The following is a 13,495-nucleotide window of genomic DNA, read 5'->3' as shown; positions in this document are numbered from 1 at the left end:
AATCAGAATTTTTTTCTGAGACAACTGCTGTAATTTTCTCATTACTGACTTAGCTAAAATAGTTACAGTTAAGTGACTCTGTGTCTCCTGTGCAGGAGTTGCCTGGTTTGGATAAGCTGAGCCCAGCGTGTTCTGGCAGTAGTACACCTCGCAGCAATATTCTAGTTTCCCATGGACCTATGAGCCCAGAGAGCATAAAGCTGCTTCATCGACACAGGTACCGTGTGGTTTGCTGCTGGAATATGTAGGATCTCTGCACACTGCTGCATTAAGATTCAAGGGGTAGAAAAGCAGTGAACACTACTGGTGGAGTAGGAGGAGGGTGAATTTTGGCAGCAGTGTCCTTTATCTTCATTCAGGGCTAGCTATTAAAGCTTGAATGTTGATTGGAATCAAGAAGTTGAGAAATCTGGTTTGCAGCGAATGGTAAATACCTCCAGATGTTACATTGCTTTGCTTACACATCTCCATGTCTGACTTGCGAGGTTCCAACTTCTCCTGTTATGCAGATGGCAAGTAAATAGGTCCTTACCTGCAGTAACAGGGAAACTCTGCTGTTTTGCTTTAGAAATGTGCCCATTTTTAAGACACCAAAGTTGTTTTATCAGAAAGTAGCTCAGACTTCAGAGAAACATCTCAAAATGTGAAATCCTTATTGAGACAGAATGCCCTCCTATAGAAGCTGAGGACCAATCCCAAATTGGGATTTTCAGGTCAAAGCAGAGCTGTTATACCCAGCCAGAATTGCTTACTAGAAAATGCCAGTCTGAGAAACAGTGACAAGAACGGCACCCAAATGATGCAGTGTTAGATGTTCTACCTCTTCTAGATGTTAGATGTTCTGTCCTCTTGGTAGGTCTGCACAGTTCAGCTGTTTTTAAAGCCTAGCAGTAAAAAATGTGGATCCTTGCTCCTGGGTACAGGATTGTGAGATTCTTTTTATAATTAAAATGGAGTGACTCTTATACCACTTCTGTGCCTTGGCACTTTGGGATCTGGGCAAGAGAATTTTTTCCTCAGAATTCATCACTTTGCAAAGCATTCTTTAGCTCTTGGGGTAAGCTAGGGAGATTGTGTAGTGTACAAAAGATGTGTTTGTGTATGTGATTCACAAAAAAAAAAAAAAAAAAAAAAAACAGAATGCATCTTTGCATGCAGAATACACTCTTTGCACTGTATTAATGTATTGTCAGGTAGAAAGTTGCCTTCACCTGTAATGCAGAAGACCAAAGATGCAGTGAGGATGTCTGTGTTTTGACCTGTGTCCTTTGCCTGGACTCTCTCGGAAAGGTTTTTAAGTTGCTTCCCCCATCATTCTGCAGCAGTGAGAATGAGAATGATTTCATAATGTTCAGTTACTAAAGACAGCATTGTGACTTGTTAACCTGGCTTTGGATTCTGAAATTTGTTGTCCCACATACTATGTTATCTTTAGTCTTATTAGCACTTCTTTCAAATTTATGGACTTGATTGTTTGGCCTGATTTTTTCAGGAGTGTTTGACTTGTAGAGGTGACCTAAAGCAAGTGCTAAACCAGAAAAAAATCAGGCTTCACAAATTAAAATGCAAATTCAAAAACTAATTCAAAAACTAACAGCAGCCCTGTTGTGTCTCTGTTCTCATTGCAGCCCACTGAACTTACTTGGCTCAGTCCGACACTCATCATCCTCTTTGTCATCCCACACCTCCAGCGAAACAGGGAACCTGGTTATCCTAACAGACAGCTCAGTGGGGGAGGCTGCGGAGGAGATGTACCACATGCAGGTAGGCTCCAGCGTGCCACGAGATAGTGATAGAAGCAGCACTGAGCACGCTCAGAGGGCTGTGCTTCCAAGTGCAGTTTGCGTGTCTGAACTCATGGTTCTTTTCTGCTAGGTTATCTATGAAGAACTGAATAGCTAGAATCTGCCATTGTTCAAGAAGGATGACAGATTAATTCAGCCAGGTTTACTTTGGGAAGAAATTTTGAGAGCTGCTGTCCAGGATGATAACATTGCTTTCAAAACATGAGATTTCAGTCAGCATGTTGTGTATCTGACCTGTTCAACATATGCAGTTAATGTTGTTCCCAAAATGAGTCCCACACTCAAGTGCAGGTTAACAATGACCTACACTGAAGCTGTTTCCTAGACTGAGGTCACCCTGGGTGATTAAGACAGGTAAAAGTCCAATGCAGTGAACCACTTCATTCTCCTCTGATGGTTTCTCTGCTTTCTGCAGCTTGTTGACCCTCACTGCAGGTATCAAGGCTCAGTCACCAAAGTGTCTGTTTTATCCTTATGCCAGGCCAGCCCATCCACCTCCAGCCTGAGCTCCACACACTCAGCGCCATCCCAGATGATTAACTCTGCTCCTTCCAGTGCACGAGGTAAGAATGGATGGACCTAAATGGGAGTTAATGGGAACTACAGGCATCCATAATTCTTCCAACTTTGTCAACTTATTGGGTAAAACACCACCTGCACTGAAATACACCATTTTTCCAGAGTGTGGGTCTTCAAAAATGATTTTTTTCAAAATGTTCTACATTTTTCAAAAATTGATTGATTTATTTTTTTTTAAGCAGCATTTGGAGTGTATCTGATGTGTGCTGGTTTCAGGCAACTGGATTTTATAATAGTTTCTATTATTCTGCCACAAGTTGTGACAGGCAATGTAGAGGAAAATAAGAATATTCTTTGGTACAGTGCTTAAAGGAGAGAGATCATGGAGACAAACACAAAGATTCCATTTTAGATATATCATGAAATCATGGCACAAAGAACTTAAGGCAGTTTAGGAGAAAGTCATGTATGCACAAGCGTATGTACATGATGAGTGTTGAAAGATGTGAACAGAGACAAGGAAGGATTTCCCTGATAGGAAGATCTTGAAGAAGGGAAGAACACAGTGACAGACTCTAATGGTACTGTTACTGCCTTTGCTGTTACGGTAGCTAGATAAAGCTAACCATTTTCTTCCCAAGCCTCACAGCTGAAGCAAAAATACTGTATGCCATCGCCCAATTTTCGTTACTTCTGTTTGAGTTTTCTTTTCTCATTTTGGATTCTTAATTGCAGGCTCATGAATTTCTTTCTACACTTCTTTTCACAGGAATATGAAGAAAGTACGAGAGATGCAGTCAGAGACAGAGGCTGTTATTTAAATCCTATCCCTTTTTTCTGTATAGGGGAACTGTGTGTCTCCTTATGGATAGAGTACAGAGCAGGCAGGGGAAGGTTTCTGTTGCTTGTTAACAAGTAAATACTTTTCTCTCAGGCCAGCTTGGGGCTTTTTTGCTCGATCTTGCAATAAAGTCTCAATTGACTGGCTGTTGTAAGACACAGACACATCTATCAAAGTGATTTAATTGGAGGATCAGATGGAGTAGGAAAGTGAGAAGTGGATGTCTTCAAATAAAGGCATATAGCTCCACTGATTGCCAAGAGCTGGAAGGAAAATAATAAGAATTGAAGTAACAAATTAGCAAGATGAAACTGGCATAACAGAAAGGGGAAGATGAAACTGAGTACAGAGCCATCATGCCAGAAAATCACCCCTGAGTGGATGTGCTTCAACTGGCATGTGAGGTCTGAATCTTCTGGGGAATCAGGGCTTTGGTGATCACAGTATTTCCATGTAGCTTTCATTTTAAAAAGCCAACACTTCCAGTGATGGGCTGCACCATTCTTTCTGAGCTTGGTGACTTCTCAGCAGCACCAGCTTCCATCTTAACTGTATTGTTCGTTGTTCCTTAGAAACCAAAGGGATGAACGCTGCAGAGAGCATGGTGCTGACAGTTAGTCAACAGCACCTCCCAAAGATGAGAGCTGGCCAATGTAAATGACCACTAATGAGGGAATAACCGTTTTGAAAAATACCTCAGTGTATATCTTAACATTATTCTTCACCCTTACTAAAAGGTTTTGACAGCCTTACATAATGCATTTCTTCTCTGCTTTGTTCACTTTCAAGTTAGGTGAGCGTAGCATTCAGACATTACCCACTTACTGTGAGACTGCATTTTAAAGTCCTAGATTCTCTGTTTCACAGTGTGCAGGTCACCACACTGGTTATTGCAACTCTGCTCTTTGGAATGAAGTCGTTTGTAGCCACGAAAACCCTACAGTATGCTCCACTGTGGTAATACAGCTTTGATTTTCTCGTTGGTGATTTTTCCTTTTGTTTTGTTTTTGAATTGGGTGAATTTGATGCTTATGAAAATGAAGGTCAAGTGTCACTGGCCAGAGCAAGGTACTTCACAACCATTACATGTGCAGCTCTGCCAATGCACTTCTATTCCTTTTTTTCTTTTTTTTTTTTCTTTTTTCTTCTGTATTTATTTATACTCTTTTTAATTTAGTGCTGGTGAAAGGTGGTGGATTGACAACACTGGAGGCTGAAGCCCTCTATTTACCCACAGAACAGATACAGCATGGGCGGCAGCCGTGCAAGCTTCCCCACACTGCCCCCACCAATGTGCCTCATCTCTGTCCTGGAGGGACCACCTCTAGAGGTGAGAGGATAGTTTGGTCTCCATGACCCATCCAATCCTTGACCTTTCTGCTGAGACTGCCAACAAAGCTATGTAGTCACAGTGCTGGAGTGCTAGAGCTAACTGCTGTTCAGACAGGAATTACATGAAGACCCATAATTTGTTTCATGCAGGCCACCTAAATTTACCAAGTTAGCAACTTTGCTACCCGTGACCTTTAGCAGAGCATGGCTTTTGTTAGACACGTTTTTCATTGATTGACATGTTAATGTAGAGGTTAGAAACCAAACCAAACTGCTATCCCATTATCTGGATTTTTTACCAGCTTTTATACTGCAGAGTTCTTTCTGGATCTCTGCTGGTAACGCTGTTTTGAGGAGTTGGGTATATTTTAATACAGATTTGTAGTACACTAGTGACCATAAAAAGCCATGGCCATTTGCATTAACAATTTAACAGGAAATTAATTTGTATTTTGATTCTTCACTTCCAAACAAAGCCCTTTCATTGGTGTTTAAAATGACAACAAAAGCAGATGATTTGGTTTGTCCAGTGAAAATAATAAAGCCATTAATCCAACATCTTGTTTAAAAGATTTGTAACTAATGACGATGTGGTTTTACCACTGGAGAGTAGGTTAAAGCAGCAAACCTTGTACTGAAGTTATAGTGTATACTGCTTAGAGCAGAAGTCTTAAATAAAACTGTAATCAGAAGATAGCCAGAATTCTCTAACTGTGCAGTTAGAAGAAGATTATTACTAGCTATTTTTCAGGTTAATGTACACATCTTTCAGTTTTTCCCCTATTTCCCCCTTGTGTAACTTCTTTCCTGTCAAGAACACAGCATGTTTTTGTATGCAGCATAAGTAAGGAATTCATTTGAGGTGACTCATACAAGGCAGTGCTCTAACCCTACTTGAGTTAAAAGATTATGCAGAGCAACGTTTCCTAAATCGATATTGTAATGCAAAAACACTTGGGAAGGGCATTGCCTGGCTGACACTTGATGACTGACCTCCCAGGGTGCCCCTGCTTCCCCAGCACGGTTTCCAGGGGCAGGAAGTGAGTCCCTGTACCCCTTACTCAGCACTTTGCAAGAACCCAGATATTTGCATAAAAACTTTCCTCATTAATTCAAGAAGTGGTAGTTTGGTGCAAGAGCCAACTGATTTCATGACAGTAAAGAAAATGATTCATCAGAACCAAAAAGATGTGTTGAGTTTGGAGCTCAACTGTGTTAATTTTCAGTTTTTTTCCTTAAAGCTAATACTTGTAACAAAGTAGATTAACATATTATTTTTATTTTTTTTTTTTTTTTTTTTTAATTTTAAAATGCTACCTCTGCCTTCAGCACAGGTTTTCCTTTCTCATTAATAGTATGCACAGTGCTGCGCACATGCAATGTAGTGAGCTGCAGGCTGCAGAGGATAAGCCCTGGTACACGCTGCATTTCAGGTGGCCACTATGGCTGTCCTGAAAGCTTCTGGATTTGATGTTGTTTTCTACAGTTTGCCAGTCCCTGAAAAGAGCCTTAGTGATTGTGTTCTCTGCCTTTTGAAAGCAGCAGGCCTGATTATTAACAAATAAATGCTTCAGTTATAGCCACTCCTTTCATGGCACTCAATTTTTGGAGGTGTCAGTGCTTAATTTGCTAGCAGGCTGGACATATGGCATAATCTGCCACACTCTTTGTGGCCCTAGTCATTTCCAAATTTAGGGTACCAAATGCCAGGGTGAAACTACCTCCATGTTTAGCACATGTGGAATTTTTCAGGTCACGCATGCAAGGTCTGGTGGAAGCTAGAATCCCATATTAACCAATGGCACATTGGGGTGGTTTGCATCTTGGACAAAAAAGCACAAGATAAATAAAATGGCAAAGCTGACATTGTTGGGTTGTGCTGTGATGCAGTTCTGGGCACACCTAAGAGTTTGATACATCTACATTTGTCAGGCAGAAGTAGGACTATCTGTGACGTGTGAGTAAAAGAGACTCAGCATAAAGCATAACACTGTGTTTTCCAAGCTGATGCTTGTACATGAGAGCAAAGAATGTTGTGTAATTATGTTTCTGTTTTATGTCTGGGGAGAAAATGAGTTCGGAACTGGAATGCAGATACTTTGTGGCTGTCCATGTCAGGGTGGGGGTGTGGATTAATTGGGGATCTGCCTCCCCTATTGTAGGAGGTTATCCTGCATTCTGCTGGACACATTGTTCCTTCCACTGTGTGCTGAATATCAGTCCCAAAAAATGCATGTTTGCTTTTGCTGGGATAAAAGCTGCATTAACCAGTACCAGTGCCTTTGCTCATATGTTGCAGTGCTGTTCAGGTAATGTGTGTGGTTGTGGAAAGTCTGCAAGAGGGGGCATGTATTCCCCAAAAGCCAGCATGGCTCTGTAATGCGCTGTGTGCTGTCATCTGTTCAGTGCGTGTCTGTGATGCAGTGAAATTAGCAGTGCAAATGAAAGCTCACTCTAGCAGCTTCTGATCATCAGTTCCTGCCTAATACCATGCATCCCAATGGATGTGTCTGTCAGCAGTATCAGACTTTAGGAAGTCACTGATAGGAATCGTTCTGCTAACAAATCCCTTGTCAGCTCTTGTATATCAGAAGAATATTGTTGTGTGGCACTCACCTTGAAGGATACAAATCCCAAATAATTGCAAACTCCAGGAAGCTATCTGTGTGCATACCGCTACTTCTTAAATGGGAGCTATGCAGATAGCTAAGCTAACTTAATTAGTCTACCAAGTCAAGTATATTCCAGCTATAAGCACTGGTAAACATTCTGGTGTCATACAATGGCTCAGTATACCAGTACTCAATAGAAACCATAGCTTACCTAGAGGCCTTATGAGCAAAATGCCACCCACGTTTAGCAAATTCTGTTCATTAGTGATTTTTGTGCTCTTATAAGAAAAAGCCAAACGTGGTATCACCAACTACACGGCAGCACCTCAGTCTCTCTCTACCAGAACTGAAGAATAAAGTAGCTTTCTGCTTGATCTGAATGGTGCACCTCAGGCTTTTATCCCTTTCTGCCACATTCAGTCCCGAATTACAAGGCTTTACAGCATTTGTATGACTGCAGTACTTTATTCACACAGTTGCCCTTTCTTCTGTATTTATTTATATATATTCAGCTCTTTGCACCACTCCAGGAGGAAGGAGCACATCTTACACGCCTTACATGCTGTGTCCCTAATCATACATAACGTGCCAGTTCTTCATCCTGTGCCACACACCCCACCAGCAGTGAGCTGCTTGTTGTGCTGGGCCCCGTGTTCCTTGAGTCCTGTTTGACCATCGTCTGAACGCACCACACAGGAGGACTGGCTCTGGGCATGCGGAGTCGTGGCTGTTGTTTGTCACGTGTATGTGATTGCTCTCACTTGTTCACAGGCTCTCCCTCTCTACCAGATAAGTACCGCCACACAAGGGAGCTGATGATGTTGTTGCCAACCCACCGGGACCGGCCCAGCAGTGCCATGTACCCCGCAGCTATCATGGAAAACGGACAGGTAGCAGACCTGATTTCTCTTACGTTAGCTCAACCATACTGAAAAGGACGGGCTCATCTTTACTCTTTTGTCTGCTTTAAAGCTTCTCTTAATATTTTTGGGAAGCACAAGAGCTTAGGATTTTCACTGCGGTCCAAGAAATAGCATAGACCTGCTGATACTAATCGCACACTAGACCCACCCACTTTGGTAGTTGGGTGATGTAAATTGTAACGACTGTTAAAACTGTAGTTGGTTGTCCCTTGAGCCCTGGTCCTCTGTAAGCATCACATCACTTAATTTACTCGCTCTTCCATCCTTCTGGTAAGCCTCAAAGTTGAATCTAAGTAGGTTTATGGTGATTGCCAGAGGTAACAAAATACACAGGAGGCTGAAGTAATGTATACAGGGTCTCCAAACAGTGTACTGCTTTCTCTGGGCAAACTGAGAAATTCACTGTGTGCTTACGTATGAGCATTTTAATTCAGCTCTGGCATGCACATTTGAAGGGAATCTCCTGACCATGCCCACTTCAGTTCACATCAGAGAACTGTCTCAGAGCACACAAACTCTATTATTTCAAATGAAGCCAAAGCAAAAGATGAGCTTCAGAAGAGCATGGGGTGCATTCAAGCTGCTAATGGGCACAAGACCAGGCAGAGCTGCTCTGATATAACTCCTTCAGAGAGCACAGCAGGGTCCTCACTGCTGTTACCCTCCGGAGATCTTCTAGGATTGCACTGCATTACTTGCTAATGTAGACAGTCTAAGGTTCCCATGAGTTTTTTTTTTAAAAAAAAGTCTCTTTGCCTGAAAACCTGAACAGAAATCCATAGGTTCTGTGCTTTCTTCTCCCTTAGCCTCCAAATTTTCAGCGCGCCTTGATGCAGCAAATGATTGGACCGTGTAAACCTTGCAGTGATCCCAACCTCTCCGTGGCTGACAAAGGTATTCTTTTTCCTAGTTAACATGCATGCTTTCTAAAATATTATTACTCTGATCCTGCAAGTAGTGAATGGGCTTCTACATTTTCTGGCAGAGTGCATTCTCTTATTTTTAAAATTAACAGTTTAATTAATGGGGCTTCCTGCCAAATGTATAGTCACTTCAGAAGGGTGGAGTTGCACAAAGCTCTCTGTTTCAAAAAGCCTTCTGAGTTTAGCATGTTGTTATTGAAACAAATCAGGCAGCTTTCATCAGGCAGAATTCCCAAACAAACAAAAGGGGAAATATCTGAAAGAACACTGAAGGATTTGTACCATTTCCAAAAAAAAAAAAAAAAAGAAGAGGTATACTGCTGCTTTTCTTCAGACCGTATAAATTGTGTTGGTTTTGTTTTTAATGAGCACTTACTCTTCAAAATAGTGACATTTCTTCTCTTTCTGAGCTAGTTTTATGCTTAATTAAGTTTCTCATTAGGAACTTATACTTAACTCACTGCATTGAAGAAGTATGAGCGGAGCCCATGGAAGTAAGAGATTTCTAAGGAAAAGTCTGAAGAAAAGCAGTGAGGTGACTATAAGGTCATGGATAAATGGGAAAGATCAGAGGCTTATGTGAGAATTTCCCAAATGAACCCATTGAACGGCGTGACAGGTCTGCACATAGGTGGGAAATGATTCTGGCAGTATCTAGCAAAGGGTGTTAAGTAGCCAAGCAGAAAAAAAGACTATGAGAGAAGAAAAGGAGCTTGTTTTGTTTAATGCAGGGGAGGAGGAGGAGCTTGTCAATGGGGTGCCATGGACAAAGTGATGGGCTCACAAAATGACCTGAGGAACAGCATTCTGAAAAAAGCGGAAGAGAGCAAAATTCTTGAGTCAAAACCTGAAACAAGGGTGCTGCCATTAGAAAGCAGTGGTCTTACGTATGACTGGGAGAAACAGCATCTGAAAGTCAAACATTTTAAGGCCAGGAAAGACCACCACAGTCCTCTAGTCTGAGCTGCGCAATGCGCTTCATTACACTTCTGTCAGTGTTCTTGTTTCAGCAGCTGTGAACTAAACGGTATCTTTGAAAAACAAAAAGCCAGATGCTATTCCAGAACTTCTAATAAATCAGAATCCATTACTTTAACAGTGTGGCAGCATTACAGAGCAGTCGAGATTGAAAACAGAAGCCAACCTGCATTTCAGAACAGATTATTCTGATGACGCTAATAGTGACAACAGTTGAGGCTAGGGAGTGAGGAATTAAGAGTTCTGCCTTAGCCATGTTGCATTTGAATTGAACATGACAGACTTGGTATGATTTTTATACTGGACAGGAGAAAGAATTGGAAAAAGGTACGTACATGATGTGTTGCCTGTTGAGAAATAATTCTTGAATTTGTACTTGTGGGCAATATCTATGCAAGAGCATGTCTACAGCACAAAGAGAAGGGAACCCAAGACAGAGTGTCCCAGAGTCCAAAGGAGCCATAAAAGACAGGTGGTGCTCTTAGGGATAGTGTAGGAGGAACCCCAGCTCTGCTGCTAGGTCAGCGGCTGCAGGCGTTTCTGCAGCCCTGGAGCCAACATCACTCTGTAGTCAGGATGACGTCTGCCTTGTTTTTGTCAGCTGTCGTGCTCCGTGAATTTTTCCACCCCCCTCCATGCCAAGTCAGAAGTACTGTTCAATAATTCCCATTGACAACAGGGTGACATCAGCTGCACAGAGCAGAATTAAACATGGCCACTGAGACTGCTGAGAAGGGAGAGATGGGCTAGGGCATCACTGGAGCTCCCTGGGTAGGTTTCTCCCTGAAGCATTTTAGATCCAGCTCCAGTTTTAACAGGCAGCAGCCATGCTCCAGAATCGTCTGATCTTAGGATGATTTCCAGCACTTAGCTCAGAAGGCAGTGAATGAGAGAACACTGAGAAAGTATAAATGGATTACACACTGGAACGCGGTACGTTCTGTTCTTACAGTCTTCTGCTCATCTCAGTATTAAAAAGAAATAGACAAAAAAAAAAACAATCATTTTACAAGCCAAGAAAACCAGGTATTGTTGAGTCCTTTTCACCTGATGCTGGAATCCTGCAGGAGAGCACCGTGTGGCTGGCATCATTCTGTATTTTGTCCCTCTTCATTTTAACCTTTTAGCACCAATTGCAGTAATGCAGATTACGGCACTCTGACGTGTAGAGCATGAGCAGGGCTGCTCAGAACGCTCATCTGAAGCCACTTACCTGTGTTGAGATGTATGCATCCCTTTGTTTGAACCTGTTCTCTGTCAAGATTCTTGGCATCTTCTTTGTACTTCATTCTTGCTTTGAGGGTCTCTCTTTAAAGCCAACATTTTTGTGGGTTTTCGGCTGTCTTTTGAGGCTGTCATTTTCTGATCCTTTTTACCCTGGGGAGTTTTAGATCTTGGGGAGTCTGTTCATGAGCTAAGGAAAAACAATAATAAACCTTTCAGAGTCATTTTAGAGAAGAAACACATCTGAAAAATGGTTGCAGGCATTTTAATTAGGGAAAAATTCTCTTCATATGTCAAACTCTCTGTTTATTTCTCCAGGCTTCTGTTTTACATGTTTCAAACTGAAGATGGCAAAAGCTGTCTTTAATCTCACCTTTCTGTGGTAGACCTACTGAAGTACTTTGTTCCTCTTCCCCCTTTTCTTTTCTGCCTGAGCTGATGAAACGCACCGATTGTTTATAAACACATACACAGTTATTGCATTTCTATCTCCTCAGAACAAATTGAGTCTTAGAGTGCGTTTGGAAGAGGTGAAGATGCATTTTAATAATGTCTGTTGGCAAAATTCTTGAGATCCTGACACATTCTCATCGTTAGAAGCAACTGTTATGATGTAAACACAAAGTCACGTAGAATCATTCTCAATACCTGTTATATGAGGAAAGCACTCTTGCTTCTGTCTTTCCCAGTTAACAAAGGCTCAGTCTCATTGCTGACTTTGTAAATCAAGGAGCCTGGGCTGTTATCTTTAAGTACTTGGGGATCAGATTAATCAATCAGCTCTGGAGCAAATGGGATCTTTGAAGTCCTGGTTTCTTCTGTACCAGATTATGGTCATTGCCCTCACATCCTTCACTCACTCTTTGCTTAGCCACTGTAATACAACTGCAGCCATCCTGTGTCTCACAGGAGTTCTGCCCGTGTTTCTTCCTGCTCTGGAGTTGTTCCCTGCCAGGCAGAACAGCTCATAGCTGAGATCCAGCTGCTGCTTCACCATTAAAAAAGATTTCATCATAAAAAAGATTTCATTTTTACTTACCGGCTCATAAAACAAACAAACAAACAAAAAAACTTCACAGAATTCTACTGCTCTTCATAGTTCATAGAAGTGAGCCTGGAGGGTCAGCAGAGGGGAGATGGGCTGACTAACAAGCACTGATCACCTAACTCTCGCTTCTTTAACAAAGCACCCTATAAACTAAACATGCTGTAGACTAGATACCTTTGTATGCCTCCAATCCTACCACACCCCAAGTTCTTCAAATCTCACCTCTCTTTACTACTACAGAGTACACTGGCAAGCCAGTCCTTCTGGCCGCATCACCCCATTACCCAAGTTAAATCTGTTTCAATCCTTCAGCTGTGCCAGCAGCGCCCAGTAGCTGGAGCCTAGACAGCGGAACCAGAGAGGCCCTGCCATTCCTGTCTGTCCACGTTGGGAGCATCTTGGCCCCACCAGTACCTCCCCGAAGCCTGCCCCATGGTAAGGAAAAGCCCAGTAGATCTGCTGCATAAGTCATGCAGTCATGCCAAATGACTAGGCCAGATGAAAACTGGCCATAGTTCTTGTTTTCCCTCGTAGAAAGCATCGGAAACAAGAAGTCAAAGTCTTTCCTGGTCTGCTAGGTTAGCAGTGGACATTTTCAGTTTTGTTCAAGATCTTCAAATTTCGCAGTTGTTACAAATAACATGGACTTGTGTGGGCTAGAATTGTGGGCTAGGTGTGTGTGTGTGTTGGAAGTCTGACTTGGCTTTTTGCCAGCGGCTATCTTCAGCAATAACTTACGGTTACATAGCTACTAAATAAACCTTCAGTCATTCGTTGTTTACGAGCCTGTTGCCTTGCCATGAAATCCTTGATAAAGGGGGTGGGTGGGAATCTATCACTGCACTGAACTTCTTGTAAGCATTTTGTGATGTGACAGATGCACTCCACGGTACTGATCGGAAGGGAAGCCTCAGGCTGGATCGGTCTCGTCAGTGATTGGAGCTGTTACTTGGCTTGCAGAATCTAAAACCCCAACTCTCTTACAGCGTTGAGGCTCTACAGGTCCGTATTTCTGACCCTTGTCTCATTCCAGGACACTACTCGCTGCACTTTGATGCCTTCCATCACCAGCTCAATGATGCTCCTCCGGCACTGCCTGCACGAACATTGCGCAAGGTAAAAAAGAAGTGTCAGGGAGAGAAAAACAGAAGAAAAAGTATAGGCTCTAGAAGGACACCCTTGTCCACTGTCACCTCCAAGTAGTTCTTGAATACAGATTCACTATTTTTAAAATGCTATTGACTTAATTGAGAGAAAATTCATTCCAAGTTTATAAACTGCTGAACTTAA

General features: G+C 42.2%; 1 protein-coding gene across 10 annotated transcripts in view; it reads left to right on the top strand.

Moving 5' to 3' along the window:
- Positions 1–13,495, top strand: part of DOCK3 (dedicator of cytokinesis 3) — a 192,402-nt gene that overhangs the window by 174,165 nt on the left and 4,742 nt on the right. For 5 of the 10 annotated variants that reach the window (XM_042885449.1, XM_042885453.1, XM_042885447.1 and 2 more), the window contains 8 exons: positions 96–217; positions 1,629–1,764; positions 2,287–2,368; positions 4,343–4,495; positions 7,881–7,999; positions 8,839–8,926; positions 12,518–12,640; positions 13,239–13,321. In XM_042885449.1, coding sequence (XP_042741383.1) covers positions 96–217; positions 1,629–1,764; positions 2,287–2,368; positions 4,343–4,495; positions 7,881–7,999; positions 8,839–8,926; positions 12,518–12,640; positions 13,239–13,321 — 906 coding nt within the window. Of the gene's footprint in view, positions 1–95; positions 218–1,628; positions 1,765–2,286; positions 2,369–3,093; positions 3,931–4,342; positions 4,496–7,880; positions 8,000–8,838; positions 8,927–12,494; positions 12,641–13,238; positions 13,322–13,495 lie in introns of those variants that run through there. The other 5 variants (XM_042885448.1, XM_042885452.1, XM_042885450.1 and 2 more) reach the window with 5 other exon arrangements.

Source organism: Lagopus leucura, unplaced genomic scaffold, assembly GCF_019238085.1.
Source record: "Lagopus leucura isolate 7727_CA_CO unplaced genomic scaffold, USGS_WTPT01 Super-Scaffold_100050, whole genome shotgun sequence".
Classification (NCBI taxonomy): Eukaryota; Metazoa; Chordata; class Aves; order Galliformes; family Phasianidae; genus Lagopus; species Lagopus leucura.
Note: the sequence above shows the minus strand (reverse complement) of the source record. Positions and strands in the feature narration are given on the sequence as shown.